Here is a 21786-nt window from a genome sequence, read left to right on the forward strand (position 1 = left end):
TTCCAGTACAGGAGTCTTGAAGTACAGTGACCCTGAACATCCAGCTCCAGACACCCGCTGAATGGAGGTAGGATCTTAAGAGGAACAGGGGATGTGAGCACCTCATCGTACATGTATTCTATCTCACTGCACAGGAGAGGATGCTGTGAGGGAAAGGTCAAGGAGGGGCAGATCCTTAGCAGCCCCAGGAGATGCAGGCTGGAACAGTCAGATGTGGAGCCATGGCCAAGCTGGTAAGGACATTGTCAAAAAACCCAAAATGTTACTTGCTTCATCGAATGACCTTTATTCTTCTAATAGCTCTCACCATGGCCTTCTTTGGCTATTGTTACATGAACCCAAGAACACAGAGGGTGGAAATCATCCAGGCTGGGGCCAGCATCACTGTTAGAAACCGCCATGACCTGCAAGGTGTAGAATTACCAAGGATGGTGTTAGCCCAGCCAGATGTGCTAACACCCTCTAGGAAAGATGTTCTTGTCCTGACTCCTTGGCTGGCTCCCATCCTGTGGGAGGGGACTTTCAACATTGACATCCTGAATGAGCAGTTCCGCCTCCAGAACACCACCATTGGGTTGACTGTGTTTGCCATAAAATCATACATTGTCTTCCTGAAGCTGTTCCTGGAGACCGCGGAGATGTACTTCATGGTGGGACACAGGGTGAACTACTACGTATTCACTGACCGGCCAGATTATGTGCCTTATCTCCACCTCCAGAGAGGAAGGCAAATCATCATCCTCAAGGTCCGGAGCTATGCTCGCTGGGAAGACATCTCCATGCACCGCATGGAGATGATCAGCAATTTCTCCAAGCAGCGATTCCACCGGGAGGTAGATTACCTTGTGTGTGCAGATGTGGATCTGAAGTTCAGCGACCACGTGGGCGTGGAGATCCTGTCCTCCTTGTTTGGCACCCTCCATCTTAGCTTCTTTTTCCTCAGTCGGAAAAACTTCCCCTATGAACGCAGGCCTCATTCACAAGCCTATATTCGTGAAGATGAGGGAGACTTTTATTACACAGGGGCCCTATTTGGGGGGTCGGTGGTGGAGGTTTACAGACTCACCAAGACCTGCCATGAGGCAATGATGGTTGACCAAGCCAATCATATTGAAGCTGTGTGGCATGATGAGAGCCACCTGAACAAATACCTGCTTCACCACAAACCCTCCAAGGTCCTCTCCCCTGAGTATATGTGGAGTAAGCAGTTATGGGACCACAGCATGAAATACCAGATGGGAGACTTGCCCAGCTCTATAAAGAAGTTTAGAGTGAATGTCTTGAAAAAGAATCCAAGAGGGTAAAACTGATGGGCAAAGAATCCAGGAAGAACTCAGAGGGGGATCATGCTCAGCACAACTGAATCTTCCTCCTGGCATGCTATCCTTCATTAAAACAATTTTTTAGCAGAAAGGTATATATAGCTTTGCTTCCTTTTTCAAGTCTGGTTGAGTCCTGGCACTGTCCCCTCTCCCAGCCTCGTACCACCACACAAACACACACACATTCAGGCCGGCCTGATTCCTCAGTTCAGGCACAGATTTCCAGAGTTGCAACCACCCTTAGCTTCTCACTGTGTGCTCTTAATACCCTTCAGAATGGAGAGGTGAGTAGTCTCAGCCTACCCTGATAAACAAAGGATCAGACATGAGTCCTCTTCCAGAACTAGGAAGGAGTTCCCCGGACACATGGGGTCTTGCCTCATGTGACACAGACCCACAAGCACCTATCTGAGCCCTATAATCCGGATGTTGGAATGTTTAAAGATGTCCTGGAGGTTCCTAAGCCTCTCCTCATTTTTTTGAATTCTCATTTATTCATTCCTTTCTGGTGGGATGTTTTGTTCTTCCTTCTGGTCCATTCCATTGATTTGAGTCCCAGTTTCCTTTCCATCGCTATTGGTTTCCTGGACATCTCCCTTCATTTCAATTAGTTTAGCCTTCATATGTTCCTCTAATTTGTGACTATAATCAACCAGTTCTGTGAGCATCCTGATAAACAGTGTCTTGAATTGTGCTTCTGAGAGGCTGGCAATTTCTTGGTGGCTGAGAGTTATTGGCTCTGGGACTTTGAGTTCTTCTTGAGCCATCCTTTGGGCTGTTTGTGCCTGTTACATAGCAGGATCAGAGCCCTAGGGGTTCACCAGAGCAGGGCAACTCAGTCGCTGGGTTGTGACGCTCTTTGTGGGGGCGGGGTCAAAGAGGAGCAATGGCGTCCTGTCTTCCGCCTCCTGCCGCGACCCCCACAGGTGAGGCAGCTGCCACCATCACTGGGGCCCGCGCGTTTCGTCCCACTGCACGCGAGTGTGCCACCGCTGTCAGCCCTCACCCCCTGGGGCCTGCGTGGTCTGTCTCACTGTGTGCGAATGTCTGCCCCACACCCTGACTGGGTCCGGGCCACTTGCGTGCCTAGGTCGGGGGATCTGTCCTGCCCAACCCTGCTCCGCTGCTGGCTACGCCCCTCTTACCGTCCCAGTTGAACCGTTAGTTGTAGTCGGACTTCCGTATAATTCAATTTTCTGTTCTTTGGCTGTGTCTTTGTTCTCCAAACCTTTGTTGTATTCAAACTTGGTTGTGGGAGAAGGCACAGTGTTTCCACTTATGCCTCCATCTTATCGGAAGTCCCCAGTTTGTTCTTTATTTCCATGTCTCTGATTATATTTTGCCCACTTGTTTGCTTTGTTGTTTAGGTTCCACTTATAGGTGTGATCATGTGATATTTGTCTTTTATCACCTGGCTTATTTCACTTAGCATGATGATCTCCAGTTCTGTTCATGCTGTCTCGAAGAGTAAGAGTTCCTTCTTTCTTTCTGCTGCATAATATTCCATTGGGTAAATGTACCAATTTTTAAAATATGGGCTCTATCTGGAATGATCTGCCTTCACTGTTTCTCACATGGCCATTTTAACTTTTGCAGAAAGATGAGGCAGTAACAGCCATGTTCACAGCAATTTCCAGGGCTACCCCCACCACTAGGATCTCAGAAAGTTAGACAGGAAAGTGAGTGCCACAGCCACCCCATTCCTGAGACTGCATACTTCTCTCCCAACTCCTTGACAGTTTCTGTCAGTTCAAGGACACAAAAATGTTTTGCCTCTTTAATTTGCTTGTAAGCTACTTATTTACTTTTGTTTTCACACTTTTTTTTAAAAGCCCTCCCACCGCAGAGCTATCATAGTGGCCTCCTAACCCCAGGATTAGGAGGTGTGAACTTGCACTTCTACTTGCAACAGGCTCTAGGAGTGGACCTTGCACAGGAGGGCCTGGGAGCCACGGGGGCATAAGGCTTTTCACCTGCTGCTTACCTGTCTCTCACTGCCTTTTCACACTTTTTAAAAAAATATTTTATTTTCTTATTTTTAGAGAGGTGTGGGAGGGAAAAAGAGGGAGAGAAGCATCAATGTGTGGTTGCCCCTCACACATCCCCTACTGGGGACTTGGCCCACAACTGAGTCATGTGTCCTGACTGGGAATCCAAATGATGATCCTTTGGTTCATAGGCTGGCACCCAATCCACTGAGCCACACCAGCCAGGGATCCTTTTTACACTTTTAAAAAAAGATTTTATTTATTTATCTTTAGAGGAGAAGGGAAGGAGAAGGGGGAGAAATATCAATGTATGGTTGCCTCTTGTGCGTCCCCTGCTGGGAACTGGCCTGCAAACCAGGCATGTGCCCTGACTGGGAATCAAACTGTGATCCTTTGGTTCACAGGCCCACGCTCAATCCACTGAGCTACACCAGCCAGGGCCTTCTTACACTTTTAAAACAGCCTTTTCTATACAATTAAAGCCACATATCTATTTGAAAAATAGTTCAACCTAGAGGCCTACCCTTTGACCATCCACCTAAGAAAGCTTTAGAAAGATACACACTTCTTCCAACTCCTTGCTGGGTATCTCCACCTGGAATGCTAGCTGACACCCTGAACTCATTACATCTGATACCTAAATGACCAAGGGAGCCAGCATCTTCTGATTAAAACTATATGTTTTAATTGCATTAGCATTTTCCTAGACCCTTAGTAGGAAAGCTGACAGTCATCCTTTATGTGTCTCAGCCTAAGTAGTTTCCTGGTGTCTAGTCCTCTATATTCTCTTTCCCTCCCCATTACCGCTACTCTAGTTCCGTAACTCACCAGCTGGTCATTCGCCCCTTTGTGTGTCATCCTGCCTCAGCTTGCTCCTTCACTGCTACCACGTTTCACACACATACAAAAGGATGAGGTGGTCTGCTTATCTGCATAATGGGCTTGTGTCCAGATTAAATTAAACACCATATATGTCACCTCAGGCTTCACTAGCACTGGAAGTTAAACCTAGACAGTGTCAAGGACCACAGACAGCTTTTTGCTGGCTCTGGCCTTGGTTAGAGTTCCTGGGTTTCCATTCCCCAAAATGACCACTCCAGTGATGAGGGACAGGGAGGCTCTGGAGATAACCTGAGCAGGCTTCTCACAAGCCCGGTTAGTCTGCCAGTGGCATTTGCCGTTTTCTGCACTCTCCCAAAGAGACTCACCTTTCTGTGCAAAAACTCAGTTCCACTGCTGCTCTTGGTTCTGGGCCTGGGAGCGGGCCTCTCCCACAGTCTTTGTCCAGGAGGAAGGGAGTGAACAGATGAAGTTCACCCGGAGGGAATGCTCGTGCCAGGGAGAGCCCTCAGGCCTTCCATTCTTGCTGGCAGCTGGGCCCCTTGAGACAAGTTACCTGACCATTTGGAGCCTAATTCCAAAAACTTCAAACTGGGCAATTGTTTCTGCCAGTAGGATGGTTGTATAGCTAAAAGGCAGAAATTTGATTAGGTGGTTTGTAAAGCCTAAAGCCTACAGTTAGCCTAAAGCAGAGACTGGTTTAGGCTAACTGTAAGCAAAAATGGGACAACTCAGTTTTAGCTCCCCTTTCCTACCAATGAGAGCAGTGCTGGCTCCAGTGAGAATGGTCCACAAAAAAAAGTATAAATGCGTTTAATATCTACTTTTCTTCCCCAGCCAGTGAGTAAGGTCAAATACAGAGAGCTGGACTTGAGGCTTGGAGGTCAGCAGCCTGGGGTTTGAGTTCTGACCCTTCTCAGAACTTTTGGGCAATCTGGCATTATAGTCCATTTGTTTGTTCATTCTTAATCTTGATTTTTACATCTATCAAATGCTGGTTACTCTCATATTCTAAATTTTTAAATTAAATTTATTGGGGTGACTTTTTAAAGTAAGATCATACAAGTTTCAAGTGTACATTTCTATGATACTGTAACAGGGTGCAGCCAAGGGGGGCCCCAGAAAGGGATTTGGAATGGGGTCCAGAACTCACAGTGTCCAGGAAATATTAGAAAAACATAAAATATCCTTACCCCTTCTCCCCCCCCCTGCCCCCGCCAGGTATGAGTTGGGGAAGGGACAGATGGAGCAGGGCCATTGAGAGCTGTTTTGTACAGCAAAGGCTTTGCAGCTAACCTCTGGAATGGTCACTTAACATATCCATAACCTTTAAATGGTTTCATAGATATGTTAAATAGCTGTGGCCATGCTCTGAGCCAGGGAGATGGAAGTGACTTCCACCAAAGATGTGACTAGGGGCAGGTCCCCTGAGTTACAGTGCCTGTGTGAGAGCTTGGAGAAGATTGGCTCCACGACATAGGGCCACACCTGCCCAGACTCATGACGGCAGCCCAGTAAACTTGGAATAATGCAGGAATGCTGGCAAGTATAGCTGATTGTAGGAGTTGGAAATGGGGCTGCAAAGGAGGACTGACGTGGGGATTTAAACCCAGGCACAGCAGTCATTGGAGGAAAACCACGTGACTTTGCCAGAGTGGGGACCCCTGCAGCCACGTGAAGAGGAGAACCACAGGCTTTTGGCCAGAATGGGGACTTCCACAGCCATGTGAGAGAGAATCATCATGTAGCTTTAGCAAGGAGTACCACACGGCTTTGCCAGAGTGGGGACCCCCGCAGCCATGTGAGCAGGAGAGGGAACCACGCAGCTGTGGCAGTGCAGAGAGAGAGAGCCACGTGGTTTTCACAGAGTAAGGACCCCCTCCTGGCCAGGTGAAGGGAAGTACCACATGGCTTTGCCAGGGTGGGGACCCCCACAGCCATGTAAGAAGAAGGAGGAGTACCAATTTTGGCCAGAGTACAGACCCCTGCAGTTCTAGTAGAAGAGGACCACGTGGCTTTGGGGTGCTCCCCTTGGTCGTGTGGCCTGGGAAGCAGGAGAGACTTTGCCTAGAAGACTGGTGAAAGAACTCTTTGCCAGTAGGCCATGAGAAAGTGCCACATGACTTTGGATTGATTGGAGATCCTGCCTGGATGGTGATACAGCTGACAGTGCCAGAGGCCTGAAACATAGACATGTACTTCTTTTCCAGAGTTACAGTACCCTGAGTTAGGGCAAGGGGAGAAGGAAGTGCTGTGTATGTCTGTGGTTATCCTAAAGGACTTTGATATTTTAATGGGGACATTGGGTCACTACTTTAAGTCTGTATAGCATTAAATAAACCTTTCTGTTGCGGACCGCTTTGTCTGGTTTTAGGAATTGTAACTACCCCCCATGGCTAAGGGTGAATGAGCGACCTCTGGAATATAAACCACAGGAGACAAGGCTTGTCCTGGTAGCAAATGCTGCCTCAGTTTCCTCTCTGCCCCCAAAGCATGGTTGGAAGTCCATGACAGGTAAGTCTCCTCACAGCGAGGGGCTACCTAAGCCAGACTCAATCACTTGGGACGCCTTCATGGAGGGACTTGGGGGGCTGCAACAAAGAGCAATGGACTCTCGCCCCCCAGCTTTGACATAGCCCGAGTCCCCATGTCCTCTGGGAGAAGCCCTTCCTGGCTCTAATCCCCTTAAGTCTGAAAACCTGAGGGGAGGGGTACAGCTCCTTGCCTTGCTGGAGCAGATCCGGGGGAAAATCTGGCATCACAAAGAATTCCTAAAAATCCTGTGAAACCTGCTCTGCTAAGAGTGCTTTCATTCATATGTTAAGGGTCCAAGCAGGAAACCCTAAAGTTTCTGCAAAACTCCCTTCCTGACAGACCCTGACTCAGACTAAGCCCTCAGATTTCTTTGAAATGTTATCTATGGTTTGATCCTTGCCACCCTGTATTCCTGTATTCCTGGTGGTTGCCAGAGGAAAGGGGGCTCAAGGCCTTTTTTTTCCTCGGAGAAACTGGACACCTCTCCTCCTCAAGCAGATCATGTCTTGGTAGTGTTTCCTTTCATCTGTGGCGGACGGGGGGACTTGCAGGAAAACTCGCCCCCACACCTTTCCTTTTCTTTTCACAGATCTCTGGCATTGAGAGATGTCTTTCCTCTGGCGGCGGACAGATGAGACCAGTACGTGGTCTGGACGGTATCAGTATATCGTCCTTGGGAGGGGCCCCTGTTGTTCCGTAACAGTTTTTGGCATCCCTGGGTGGGCCAAGTATTGCCCCCCTTGGACCTCTGTTTCATAACAATCCTAGATCTATATGTTGCACTGTGTGCCCACTACTTTAGTCAAGCCATCACCTGTCACTATATATTAGGTCCCCCTCTACACTATACCCTCTGACCCCCTTTCTGCTGGCAACCACCATATTGCTGTCTGTGTCCATGGGCTTCATTTTATATTCCATACACGGTGAAATCATATGGTTCTTAGCCTTTTTTGACTGACTTTTTTCACTTAGCATAATATTTATACTGTTGCAAATGGCAGTATCTTGTCTTTTCTTATGGCTGAGTAGCATTCCATTATGTATACAAATATGTAAAAACTGACAGCTAACATCATAATCAATGGGCAAAACTAAAAAGTGTTTCCCTTAAGATCAGGGACAAGACAGGGATGTCAGTTTTCACCACTCTTATTTGATGTAGTACTGGAAGTTCATCCATGGTTATTGGATAAGAAAAAAATAAATAAAAGGCATTGAAATAAATAAAAGGCCTCACAGGAGAGTTCCTTGGAGAGACCCACAGGGTCTTAGAATGTACACAAGCCCACTCACCCAGGAACCAGCACCAGAACTAGTTCTTATACAAGAGCTAAAGGAAAAACAAAGTCCAGAGCAAGTAGAAGGAAGGAAATAATGAAGATCAGAGCAGAATTAAATGACATAGAGACTAAAGGAACATTTCTAAGGATCAATAAATCCAGGAGCTACTTCTTTGAAAAATAAACAAAATTGACAAGACTTTGTCCAAACCCATGAGTTAAAAAAGAGAGAGGACCCAAATAAACAAAATCAGAAATGTAAAAGGAGACATTACAACCGATACCACAGAAATATAAAGAATTGTAAGAAAGTACTATGAAGAATTATATGCCAGGAAATTTGAAAACCTAGGTGAAATGGGCAAATTTCTCAAAAAATACAATCTTCCACAACTCAATGAAGAAGAAGCAGAAAGCCTGAACAGACCAATTACAGCTGACAAAATAGAAGCAGTAATAAAAAAATATCCCATCACACAAAAGCCCTGGACTGGATGGTTCACAGGAGAATTTTACAAACCATTTAAGGAAGAGCTAACCCCTATCCTTCACAGGCTATTCCAAAAAATCCAAGAAGATGGAGGACTCCCAGATACTTTGTATGAGGCCAGCATCATCCTCATCCCAAAACCAGATACAGACACAGCAAAGAAAGAAAACTACAGGCCAATATCTACAGGCTAATGAACATCGATACTAAAATCCTCAACAGAGTACTGGCAAACTGTATCTAGCAATACATCAAAAAGATCATACACCATGATCAATAGGATTCATTCCACGGATACAAGGATGGTACAACATTTGCAAATCAATAAACATAACACATCACATAAACAAAATGAAAGACAAAAATCACATCATCATATCAATAGATGCAGAAAAAGCATTCAATAAGGAACAATACCCATTTATGACAAAAAACACTGAACAAAGTGGGAGTAGAGGGAGCATTCCTCTACATAATAAAGGCCATATATGAAAACAGCCAACATCATACTCAATGGACAAAAACTAGAAGCTTTCCCACTAAGATCAGGAACTAGACAAGGATGTCCATTTTCACCACTCCTATTCAACATAGTAGTGGAAATCCTAGCCACAGCAATCAGACAAGAAATAAATAAAAGACATCCAAATTGGAAAGAAGGAAATAAAACTGTCACTTTTTGCAGATGACATGATAGTGTACAATCAAAACTGTAGAGACTCCACCAAAAACACTATTCGACTAATAAGTGAATTTGGCAAAACACTGAGATACAAACTCAGTATTCAGAATTGAATGCATTTTTGTACACCAACAATGAAATGTTAGAAACAGAAATCCAGGAAAAAATCCCATTTGCTACAGAAACAAGAAAAATAAAGTAGCTAGAAATAAATCTAACCAACAAGGTAAAAGACCTGTATTCAGAAAATTATACAATGCTAAAGAAATTAAGGAAGACACAAACAAATGGAAGCATGTACCATGCTCATGGATTAGAAGAATTAACATAATCAAAATGGCCATACTACCCAAAGCAATTTATAGATTCAATGCAATCCCTATTAAAGTACCAATGACATATTTCACAGATACAGTAGAATATTTCAAAAATTTATATGGAACCACAAACAACCCCAAATAGCTGCAGCAGTACTGAGAAAGAAGAACAAAGTAGGAGGGATCACCATACCTGACATCAAACTATATTATAAGGCGATGGTAATCAAAACAATCTGGTATTGGCATAAGAACAGACACATAGACTAATGAAACAGAGCAGAGAGCCCAGAGACAAACTCAAGTCTCTATGGTCAATTAATATTTGACAAAGGAGGCAGAAGCATTAAATGGAGTAAAAATAGCCTCTTCAACAAACGATGCTGGCAGATCTGGACAGCTACATGCAAAAAATGAAACTTAACCACCAACTTAACACCATACACAAAAATTAATTCAAGGTGGATAAAAGACTGAAATATAAGTCATGATACCATAAAAGTCCTAGAGGAGAACGCAGGCAGGATAATCTCAGATATTCCACACAACAATATTTTCACTGATATGTCCCCTAGAGCAAGAGACATAAAGGAAAGAATAAACAAATGAGACTTCATCAAAATAAAAAGCTCTGCACAGCTAAAGAAAACATTAGCAAAAAGAAAAGGGAACCAGCTGTATGGGAAAATATACTTGCCAATAATATCTCATAGAAGGTTTCGATCTCTAAAGTATATAAAGAACTCACACAACTCCACACCAGGAAGACAACTCAATTAAAAAATGGGCCAACGAACTGAACAGACACTTCTCCAAGGATATACAGAGGGCCCAGAGACACATGAAAAGATGCTCAGCATCACTAGCCATCAGCAAATGAAAATTAAGGCCATGATGAGATACGACTTCACACTAGTGAGAATGGCCATCATAATCAAATCAACAAACAATAAGTGCTAGAGAGGTTGTCAGAAAATACAACCCTACTACATTGTTGGTGGGAATGTAGACTTGTGCAGCCACTCTGGAAAACAGTATGGAATTTCCTCAAAAAAAAAACCCAAAATGGAATTGCTTTTGACTCAGCAATTCCATTGCTGGGATTATATCCTAAGGATCCTGAAACATTAATTCAAAAGAGCCTATGCACCCCAATGTCCATAGCAGCACAATTACAAAGCCAAGTGGTGGAAACAGCTTAAATGCCCATCAGTAAATGAGTGGATAAAAAAACTGGTTCATTTACATAATGGAATATTACTCAGTAGAAAGAACTGCTACCCTTTGTGACAGTGTGGATGGAACTAGAGAGTATTAGGCTAAGTGACATAAGCCAGTCAGTGAAAAACAAATACCATATGATCTCACCTGTAAGGGAAACCTAATCAACCAAACACATGAGTGAAATAGAACCAGAGAGATGGAAATAAAGAACAAAGTGACAGTTACCAGAGGGGTGGAGAAAAGAATAATGAGGGAAAGAAGGGAAAGGGTCAAGTCAAGGAACATGTACAAAGGACCCATGGACAAGAATAATGCGATAGAGATTGTCTTTGGGAGCAGGGGTTGGACGGGGCAAGGGAGAGCAACAAAGGGGCAGGGGAGGGGGACGACTGTAACTAAACAATAAAAAAAATGGAAAAAACACTTGAATAGACATTTATCTATAGAAGATATACAAATGACCAATAAGTACATAAAACAATAGTCACTATCATGAATCATTAGGGAACTGCAAATTAAAACAATGACATATCACTTCACACTCATTAGGATAAAAGCTATGCAAAAAAAACCAACAGAAAAAGAAACAAGTGTTGATGAAGATGTGAAAAATTGGACTCTTGGATACTGTTTGTAGGAATGTAAAATGGTACAGCCATTGTGAAAAACAGTATGGAGGTCCCTCAATAATTAAAAGTATTAACTACCAAATGATCCAGTAATTCCACTTTCATGCATATACCCCAAAGAATAAAAAGCCGGGTCTCGAAGAGATATTTGTATCTCTTTTACACTTGATCTTAGCCAAAAGACCGAGAAGCGATATTTGTATCTCTTTTAGCAATACTATTCACAATAGTTAAAAAGTGGAAATAAACCAAATATCCATTGGCAGATGAATGAATAAGCAAAATATGATACACACACACACAAATGGCATATTTTTCAGCCTCAAAAAAATTTTGATGAATGCTACACGAATGAACCTTGAGGTTATTATGCTAAGTGAAATACGCCAGCCACAATAAGACAATTACTGTATGATTTCATATCTGAGGTTCCTAGAGCAAATTAACAGAAATTGAAAGTAGGATGGTGGTTTTCAGGGGCTTGAAAAGGGGGAATTAGGAATTATTATTTAATAGTGTACAGTTTCAGTTTTACAAGATGAAAAAGAGATGAATGGTGGAGATGATTGAACAATATACTTCAATACTTAATACCACTGAACTGCACACTTAGAGGGTTAACATAGCAAACTCGATATTATGTGTATTTTGCCAGAATGTTAATTTACAAAATAAACCAAACTCTGGTGGATTCATTCAACTTAGCACTATTCAACAGTAAAAGGAATGAACTTTTCATACACACAGCATGGTATTCCCAAGATAATTATCTTGTATGAAAGAATATAGACCAAAAGTAGAGTATAAGTACTTTATAATTGTATAAAATATATAGAACACAAACAAATCTATGTGAAAAAGGGTAAATTAGTAGATTCCTTGGGATGAGGCTAATGGTTTCCAGGGAAAGACAAAGAGAAATAATAAAGGGGCACGAGGTAGCTTTGTGGGTAATGAATAGGTTTATTATCATGACTATAGTGTTGATCCCCTGAGTATGTACACAGTTAAAAACTTATGAAATTGTACATACTAAATACATACAGTCACTTATTGCCTGACCACTTTGTCTCAATAAAGCATTAAAAGAAATTGTTGCACATAAGAATCTGATCTCCATTCATTTTAGCAAATTGGAAGATTCAGTAACCCCACATTAATTCTACTTTCTCATTGCCTTGGCAGTAAAAGTGGCTGGCTATGTCACAAACGTAACATCCCTGGAGTACAGAATCTACATCCTCTCAGGTCCTATTTTTCTGCCAATGCAACAATGGCTTTGAGATAATGCAGTGAGTCTACATTAATCTACAAAACTTTTTAGATTATTTGCTCTGCCAGTAACCTTAGTCATGACAGAGGTCTGGTGGTCTTGCAAATTTCTTTAAAATCTGAATCCTGCAGTCATAGTCAAGAAAACATCTGCCTTTTAAAAACAGGTACATTCCAGCCTTGGCTGATGTGGCTCTGTGGATTGAGTGCCAACCTACAAACCAAAGAGTCACAGGTTCAATTCCCAGTCAGGGTGGATGTCTGGGTTGTGGGCCAGGTCTCCAGTAGGGGGCACATGAGGGGCAATGACACATTGATGTTTCTCTGCCTTAAATTCTCCCTCCCTTCCCCTCTTTCTAAAAATAAATAAAATCTTTTAATACATTTCCTCTAGTTTGCTGCAGCCTCACTTACTCCATTATAACTTCCAGTGTTCCTGTGACAAATTATGGTCCCAGTGGACCCAGTAAGTCTTACAATCAAAGACTTATAATCAAATACTGTACATTAGACTTCAAGGTATATGGCTCCTTGGCAGGTGCCAAAGTAAATAGTGTCTCTTCATCAGTGCTAGGGAATATAAGCCATCCCCTGGAACAGTGGGGCCTAATTCATGCTACTCTCGGATGCACTGGAGTTTGTTGCAAATGACCCTTCCTTGAGATGATCTCTGGTCCACAAGAATTCATGTCATTCAGACCATGTTAGGCCCCCAAAAGCCCTACAATGTTTCCTAGGTCTTGAATACCAATAAAAATGAGGCTATATCTGAACTGAGCTGCTCTCTGCCATCCTGCTGTTCTAAGACACTAAATTTGGGGACCCCTTTAATTTGGTAGAACTTAATTCTGTTCTCAACCCATTCCACACAGTAATCAGCACCTCAGAACACAGACTGAAGATGGCTTTGTCAATAAGACCCCTAATATCACCCAAACCAGAGAAACATAAAGTAGGTAGTTGTCGGGATGGGCAATGTGGAGGTTAGATAAATTCATCATGAGCATCATGAGATCAACAATATCCTTGAAGAAATTAAACCTCAGCAAGCTGTCAGCAGAACCCAGCTCAGGTCTTCATGGCCAAAACATGGGTCAGCGGCACAGCTACACAAGTCACAATGGGAAGAACTGAGGCACTTTTATGACCATAGGCTTACTCACAATTCTCTTAGAAAGAGAACAGAAGTCTGTATTCCCTGAGCACAGGGAGTAGTTGGCACACGCTTTGAAGATCGGCTAGTGGGTAAGGCTCAGATGGCTTCTGCCAAAAACACTGGCAAAGTCCACGGTCAGAACATACAACGTAGCTCCAGAAAGCTTCCAACATATCTAGCTTTCATAGGGAATCTCCCTAGAGTGAATATTTGAATGAACAAGGTCCAGCTTTGGGCTGATGGCTCCCTCAGAGAGACTGCTCCCAGAGCTTTTCTCCAGTGTGCATTGTCCTGGAGAAAGCACATTCTCTGTACTCCTTTCTCTAGTGTGAATTTTCTGGTGCCGAATGAGGGTACGCCTTTGGCTAAAGGTTTTCTCACATTCACTGCACTGATATGGCCTATCTGGTTTGTGAACTTTTTGGTGCTGCCTCAGATTAGATCTTTGTCTGAAGGTTTTCCCACATTCAAGGCATTTGTAAGGCCGCTCACCGGTGTGAAGTCTCCGATGGTTACCAAGGCTAGAGCTTTGGTTAAAGAATTTTCCACATTCTGGGCACTGATAAGGCCGTTCACCAGTATGAAGTCTCCGATGGCTATTAAGGCTGGAGCTCTGGCTAAATGATTTCCCACATTCAGGGCACTGGTAAGGCCGTTCACCAGTGTGGACCCTCTGATGTTTCATGAGATCAGAGCTTCGACTGAAGGTTTTCCCACACTCACTGCACACATAAGGCCGTTCACCAGTGTGAACAATTTGATGTTGAATGAGATTGGCAATGTGGCTAAAGAATTTCCCACATTCATTGCATTTATAGGGTCTTTCTCCAGTGTGAACTCTCCAATGTTTAATTAGGCTGGAGTTGCAGTTGAAAGATTTCCCGCATTCATGACATTCATGAGCACTTTTACCAGTATGAACCCTCTTATGATGAATTAGGTTGGAGCGTTGGCTAAAGAATTTTCCACATTCCTTGCACTCATAAGGCTTTTCTCCAGTGTGAACCCTCTTATGTTGAATGAGATTGGAGCTTCTGCTAAAGAATTTCCCACATTCACTGCACACATGCGGGCTTTCACCAGTGTGAACTCTCTGATGTTTAATGAGACTGGAGTGTTGGCTAAAGAATTTCCCACATTCACAGCACTCATAAGGCTTTCCTCTACTGTGATCTCTCTGGTGCTGAAAGAGGCCAGTGGTGTGACTAAAGAATATCCCACATTTGCTGCACTCACAAGGTCTTTCTGCAGTATGGGTTCTCTGGTGCTGAGCAAGTGTGGGTTTGTCACTGAAAGCATTCCCAAATTCACTGCACCTGTTATGGCTTTGAACAGTGTGAAACTCCTCCACACATTTGGTGCCCTGGTGTGGGTCCTCCACACTGTAAGTGATCTGATGCTGGAGAAAGCCTGATCTGGCTACAAAGTCCTTCCCACCCTCCCTGAATATGAAAGATTTCTCAGATGTGTCATCTCTGCAGGTCTTCACAAGCAAGGCTTTAGCCTCCTGCCTTCTGATAGACTTGTTTATGTCCCGCTGCATCTTTTGCTGGTGAAGGTTTGCAATGAACTCTAACTTTCTCCCATTTGCATCACGCACATATGGTTTCTGCCTGGGATGTGTTGCCTGGTGTTCAGCCAGGTGCAAAATGTCTTTCAAATGTAGGTCACACACATCAGAGAGGTAGTCCTTCTGGGTGTATAGAGTTGCCTTAGGATTCCTGTCCTGTGACACTCCTACAGAAACACTATGTTCACAAGGTGACTCCTCAGCCTCTGTTCCATGGCGAACATCTGAAAGCAGAGAAAAGCTGGTAACAATCATGTTAACTTTGATAGAAGGAAACAGCCCTGTCACAAGTGCATGTTTCACCCAGGAATGAGTCCTTGGGATTGCTGGCAAGATGAGAGGCCTGAGGTCAGAGTAAGGAATGCTCTGCTCTGCAGTATAGTGCCTGGCAATGTTATAAAACAAGGGAAGCCCTACTAGGACTAAAGACACAAGGGTGGGGTATAGCACTGGGCAGAAAGGCATCATCTCCAACTCACTTCTCTATAAAGACTTTCCCGCAAAACCCTGGCTGCTGGGAACACATGAGCCCTTTGCAGAAGGGTATGTCTAGACTCAGGAAAATTGATTGCAACTGGGTAGCTAGTATTTGAGGACTGTTAAAAGGAATGTGCACATCTCATGGGATATTAAGTGCAGGCCCATATTGGAGAGGGCCACAGAGGGAGCTGTGAAAAGAGTGAGACATGGAGGCCAGAAAGGTGGGGTACAGTCAGGAGCCCCAAGTCAAAGTAGAAATCACAAGTCAGCAATGTGTCAAGAATGGGAAGGAAAGACTGAAGAGAGATATGACCTTTGGCTTTGGCACCAAAACAATGATGAACATGAGAAAAGTTGAAGGTATGATTTGAAGACAGTAGTGACATCACACGTTCCCCCAACTTCCACTTACCAGAGCCAGGCCCCTTATATGTCCCTCTTGCCATGGCTGAAGACATGTCCGCTCTGTCAGGTACCCAGGGCTCTGCCCCCATCTCCAGCTGGGCAACTATGTGGGACCTGAAAGATGTAAGTCCTAAGGAAAAGACAGGACAGGTAAGTGGCTAGCACTTGCCCAGTGAAATACTCTACCGGAGACAACAGGAAAGAAAACAAAATATTACAAAAAGAATCTACAAAGAAGGTATGGCAGGAGTATCCAATGGCCACAGCAAGAAGTAACCATATCAGTGTCTAGAGTTCCTGGTGGTCAGGCCTTAGGAAGTGTTAGCTATAGGAAAGGAGCAGGACAGAACTGTCATAGATGTGGGCAGTCACCCAAGCAGAGAGTGGCCAAGTCAGACAGGATTCACTGGGCTGACGGTAAGACTCCTCATTCCTGGCCCCTTCCACACAAAGGTTCAGGGCAGCAGGTGTTGGGGCTCTTCAAGAATAGCATGGGGCCCTACACACAGCTCACCCCTGGAACCCATAACACACACACCAGGGAACTGAGGAAGGGAGCAGCATGTGGTTCAGCGATGAGAAGGAAAACACTGCCTCTTGGGAAAAAGGAACAGGAAGAGATGAGCTCAGGACACCCAGGTGCAGAAGGCCTTACCCAGAGAGGCTATAAGTGCAAAGTTCTCCAGCATCACATCGCAGTACAGGAGCCTCTGAGCCTCATCAAGAAGTCCCCACTCCTCCTGGGAAAAGTAGATGGTCACGTCCTCAAAGGTCACAGAGTCCTGCCATAATAAAGACAGTTCATTCCATGATCAGCTTCTCTCCTCAGGACTTCTGGTGTGTCCCCATACTAGCCCTCCTTTTCAGCTCTCCAACTCAGAGGAGATCCCAGGCCCTGGTTCCATTGACGTGTGCCTTTTTCTCAGGCCTCACCTAACTGACAGGCAGATAGGCAGAGAGTAACTAAGTGCAGCGCCCAACACCCTCTTCCATGGGCTCCCTCCCCTAGTGTCACCAATGTCATCCCTTCCAGATACAAACAAACGTGGGCTTAGTGTTCTCCCTTTATCCCCAGTACCAGCTCACATTTACTCCCTAACATGCACCACTTTTATGACGGCACCTTCTTCAACCCCTGAACCTCACCAATGCAGCCCATTATGAGGGCACCCTCTCCCCATCACAGCCCACATCACAACCATCTCCATGAACTTTCACAGGTCACTCTGCACAAAGCATCCAGAGTTCTTGGCAAAAAGAACTGTGATCCCATCCTGTCCCAGTTCTTGGCTCCAATCTAAACCACCCAGAACAACACACAGATATGTGATCCCCATGGCCCTCTTCCTCTTCTCTGTTCCACAGTCTGTGCCTTCATCAGTCACACTCATTTCAAAGACAACCCCTCTGGTCCTCCTACCTCCACCTACTCTAGATCTAGTGGCTCTCCCAGCTGACCTCATTTCCCCTGAGCTCATTTCCCAGCCTGACTGAAAATTCCCAGGCCTCTCCAAGGGTCGTCACAGGGCCTGGTGAGAAGGCAGAGGTGGAAATAAGCACCAGGCCTCAGTGTAGTATTACGTCCATTATAACTAAGCCTCAGCATCTCTCATCTCTATACCTCCAGCGAAATTTGGCCACCTGTCAGAACCTTTCCTTACATAGCCCAACCACCACCACTACTACTCTTCCTTATCTGTCTTTATGTTCATAAGCCCCACCTTCCTCTGTCATTGCCACCAGGACCTGAAATGTCACTTTCCTACATCAGACACATAGCCACACCCTTATCCATACACCAGGTACATTTTGGATGTTTCTGACTGTGGATATAAATGAAGACCAACCAAATGAGAAAAGCAAAAGCTATTTATTCCGAGCTTGCTATAGCAAGGGAGACGGCCACTGTCATTTGTGTTTTCGCAGGCTTGAGGGCAGAGGAGCGAGGAAGCTTTAGATTGGACAAAAGGGACAAAGCACTTCAGATGGGTCCTGTTGGTATAGGGGAGCTGTGGGCAGGGTAACTACAAGCAGGGCACCCTATGTGATTGGTTAGTGTGCATATTTGACTTTCTCTGGTAGGACCTGAGCTGGAAGAGGGAAGAAAAATTATAGACGCTGTCAGTTATTAATCAAGCTCTGGCCACTTGGGGCCAGATGTTACTGTTTAGCTTCTTGGATTATCACTAGAGATACTCCTATACGACTTCCTGCAAGTCTTGATTTACAGCAGGCTGGCTTCCTGGGCTGTTTATTGTAGATAATGGGGTTGGTTTCCTAGGCAAGTCGCTGCAGGCTATGAGTCAAAGTTCTATTTTTATATATGGCCTGGCCATTGTCCCTTTGTATATTCAGTCTCTCATTATTTTAACCACACCTCCCCAGAATACCATAGCTGTGTGTCTAGCTGCCCATTCTTCACCTCTACTCAGAACATCAGAGCTCAACACGCCTAAAACCTAACACTGAAAATTCCTTCTACGACCAACTACCTCATCTCAGTTAATGGCTAATTCACCCTACCAGCCACTCACACCAAAAACCTCGGAGTCCTCATCCCTTCTCACTCTCCCCCTCCACATCAAAAATTTTGGTTGGTCTGACTTAGAAGACAGACCCCAAATCCAATCACTTCTACCTCTGACCACATGCCCTACTGAACTGGACATTGCAGTAACCTCACCATAGTTTTCCACTCTGCATTCATAGGCATAAAACCTGAGTAAGCTCACCTTCCTCCTCTACTCTGAGCCTTCCGTGGTTCCCAACGCCCTCAGAATAGAAGCCCAGCTCAGCCCTCCATTCCAGAGCTGACTTGGGCCCACCTGCTCTCTCAATCTCACTGCCAGGCATTTCCTAGGTCCTTGTGCCTTGGAAACCCTTTCCCACCTCATCCCACTACCTTTCAGAAATGGAATCCGCTCTATATAATCCTTGACCTGGGTTCTGGACCCTAGACTGGTAGTGACTCACCTCCATGGCCCCAGACTCAAAAACAAAGCAATGAGAAATTACCGCAGGCCACGCCCACTTTTTATATCCAGGCGCGTCTCCTGCCGGTGGGCGGGGTTTGAGCGCCTGAGGGCTGGAGGAGCGTCCACTCACCTGCGCTGAGTCCCTTAGCCCTGCGGCCGCCATAGAGGCGGGTGACTGAGGCAGGTGTCACAGGCTCAGCCTTGGGCGAGGTGTGACCTGGGCTGCGGGTCGCGCTCCTAGCCTCAGTCTCGGGTGTATAAGGCTGCTGGGTCCCCGAGCGCCCCCTCTAGGGCCACGGAGAGCTTTTGGCCCGTCCGAACCCGGCGGACGCCCAGTGACGGCGGCAATTGGAAGGCGCGGAGGAGTGTCCGGACCTTCCAGTCGCCCTCTCCGTCCGAAAAGTGGCCTGGGAAGCGCCCACAGCCCGGGAGGAGGCCCATACAGACCTGCTACGGAAGTGATTCGCTGGACTGAAACGCAGGAAGTTCCGGCCTCCTCCTAGCGCTGAAGAAACGCCACTCTCCTAGGTTGTCATTGGCCCAGGGCCAGCCGGCTACTCCTCCTGGGCTGTGTGCTTTCCGTTCTGCGTCCAGCTGAGCAGCAGGGTGCAGCGGGGAGGTGGAGGGGGGTGGGAGGAGGAAGGAGGCCTGTGGGAAGGAGATCGGACCTTGCTGCCTCTGGGGGACACTGGTTGACCTGCACCGGAGCTTTTCCTGTTTAAGGGGCTGTCCCCAGACTTCTGTGACCGCCTGGGACCAAGCCCCGCCCTCCCCTGAGGGTCTAAGAGACCAACTTGGGTGTGTGGGAAAGGAGTTTCTTGACACAATTTGCCTGTATTTTTCTTCGAGGTGTGATTCATGTATTTTCCCAGAAACTTGAGGTTTCCATATGGTGTGGAGTCGCCACTTGTTTCCTAAAAGTTTACTAACTTTCTGTGTAATTCTGAAACAAAAACATGTCCATTTTTCACTCTGGTTGTGGCTGGGTAGGCCAAAGTGAGGAATCATTTCCTTCAATAGGATTTTCACTACCTCAGAGAATTTCTCAGTTTCTAGTAGTATTGGCTTCTACCCATCCTGAAAAGTTATCAATAAAGAGTACAAATATTGTCATCTTCAGACCCTAGTCATCTGGATAAAGTCTATTTGCCAGTCCTCAAACAGGCACTGTTCTGGATATTGTATCCCTTCTTTCTTCTGATGGCGATCTGTCTTGGGGTTGTTCTTCCAGTGCACAACACATCTAGCTGTTGTTTTCTGTATGGCTTTAGAAATTCTAGGGCCTGTGAACTATAGTTTATTTTATTTTTTATTTTTATTTTTTTAAATATACTTTATTGATTATACCATTACAGTTGTTCTATTCCCCCCTTCATTCCCCTCCACCTGCACACTCCCTCCCCCACCATTCTCCCCCCCTTAGTTTATAACCACGTGTCTCAAGTTCTTTAGATTCTATATTTCCCCCACTATTCTTGCCCTCCCCCTATCTATTTTTTACCTGCCATCTATGCTATTTTCTGTACCTTCTCCCCCCTTCTCCTCCTCCCACTTCCCTGTTGCTAACCCTCCATGTGTTCTTCATTTCTATGGTTCCACTCCTGATCTAGCTGTCCTCTTGGTTTGCTTTTGTTTTAGGTGTGGTTGTTAATAACTGTGAGTTTGCTGTCCTTTCACTGTTAACATTTTTCATCTTCTTTTTCTTATATAAGTCCCTTTAGCATTTCATATAATAAGGGCTTGGTGATGATGAACTCCTTGAACTTGACCTTATCTGAGAAGCACTTTATCTGTCCTTCCATTCTAAATGAAAGTTTTGCTGGATAAAGCAATCTTGGCTATAGGTCTTTGGATTTCATGACTTGGAATACTTCTTTCCAGCCCCTTCTTGCCTGTAAGGTCTCTTTTGAGAAATCCGCTGACAGTCTGATGGGTACTCCTTTGTAGGTGACTGTCCCCTTATCCCTTGCTGCTTCTAGGATTCTCTCCTTCATTTTAATCTTGGCTAATGTAATTATGATGTGCCTTGGTGTGTTCCTTCTTGTGGACTCTCTGAGCTTCCTGGATTTCCTGGAAGTCTATTTCCTTTGCCAGACTGGGGAAGTTCTCCTTTATTATTTGTTCAAATAAGTTTTCCACTTGTGGCTGTTTCTTTCCCCCTTCTGGTACCCCTATAATCCGGATGTTGGAATGTTTAGAGATGTCCTGGAGGTTCCTAAGCCTCTCCTCATTTTTTTGAATTCTCATTTCTTCATTCCTTTCTGGTGGGATGTTTTGTTCTTCCTTCTGGTCCATTCCATTGATTTGAGTCCCAGTTTCCTTTCCATCGCTATTGGTTTCCTGGACATCTCCCTTCATTTCAATTAGTTTAGCCTTCATATGTTCCTCTAATTTGTGACTATAATCAACCAGTTCTGTTAGCATCCTGATAAACAGTGTTTTGAATTGTGCTTCTGAGAGGCTGGCAATTTCTCGGTTGCTGAGAGTTATCGGCTCTGGGACTTTTGAGTTCTTCTTGCGCCATCTTTCGGGCTGTTCGTTCCTGTGCGGTAGCAGGATCGGAGCCCTAAAGTGTTCACTAGAGCAGGCCAACTAAGTCGCTGGGTTGTGATGTTGTA

The 21786-nt window shown here is 44.9% G+C and overlaps 2 protein-coding genes across 3 annotated transcripts; one reads left to right on the plus strand and one right to left on the minus strand.

Moving 5' to 3' along the window:
* The first annotated feature begins 221 nt into the window (after positions 1-221).
* On the plus strand, positions 222-1304 carry LOC118982529 (histo-blood group ABO system transferase). Its single transcript, XM_037039632.1, has one exon. It carries the CDS (start codon positions 222-224, stop codon positions 1302-1304), a length of 1083 nt encoding a protein of 360 aa, XP_036895527.1.
* Positions 1305-12870: 11566 nt separating this feature from the next.
* ZNF792 (zinc finger protein 792) lies at positions 12871-19641 on the minus strand. Of its 2 annotated transcripts, none has more exons than XM_037039658.1 (4): positions 19616-19641; positions 16849-16975; positions 16201-16323; positions 12871-15532 (listed from the first exon to the last, which is right to left on the minus strand). In XM_037039658.1, the coding sequence occupies exons 2-4, from the start codon at positions 16880-16882 to the stop codon at positions 13914-13916; spliced, it is 1776 nt and encodes a 591-aa protein (XP_036895553.1). In that variant the 5' UTR covers positions 16883-16975; positions 19616-19641; the 3' UTR covers positions 12871-13913. The 2 variants fall into 2 exon arrangements, with proteins under 2 accessions (XP_036895553.1, XP_036895552.1); XM_037039657.1 differs by lacking the exon at positions 19616-19641 and adding an exon at positions 19299-19600.
* Positions 19642-21786: the final 2145 nt, after the last annotated feature.

Source organism: Sturnira hondurensis, unplaced genomic scaffold (genome assembly GCF_014824575.4).
Source record: "Sturnira hondurensis isolate 20B ecotype Veracruz unplaced genomic scaffold, ASM1482457v3 Scaffold0025395, whole genome shotgun sequence".
Taxonomy (NCBI): domain Eukaryota; kingdom Metazoa; phylum Chordata; class Mammalia; order Chiroptera; family Phyllostomidae; genus Sturnira; species Sturnira hondurensis.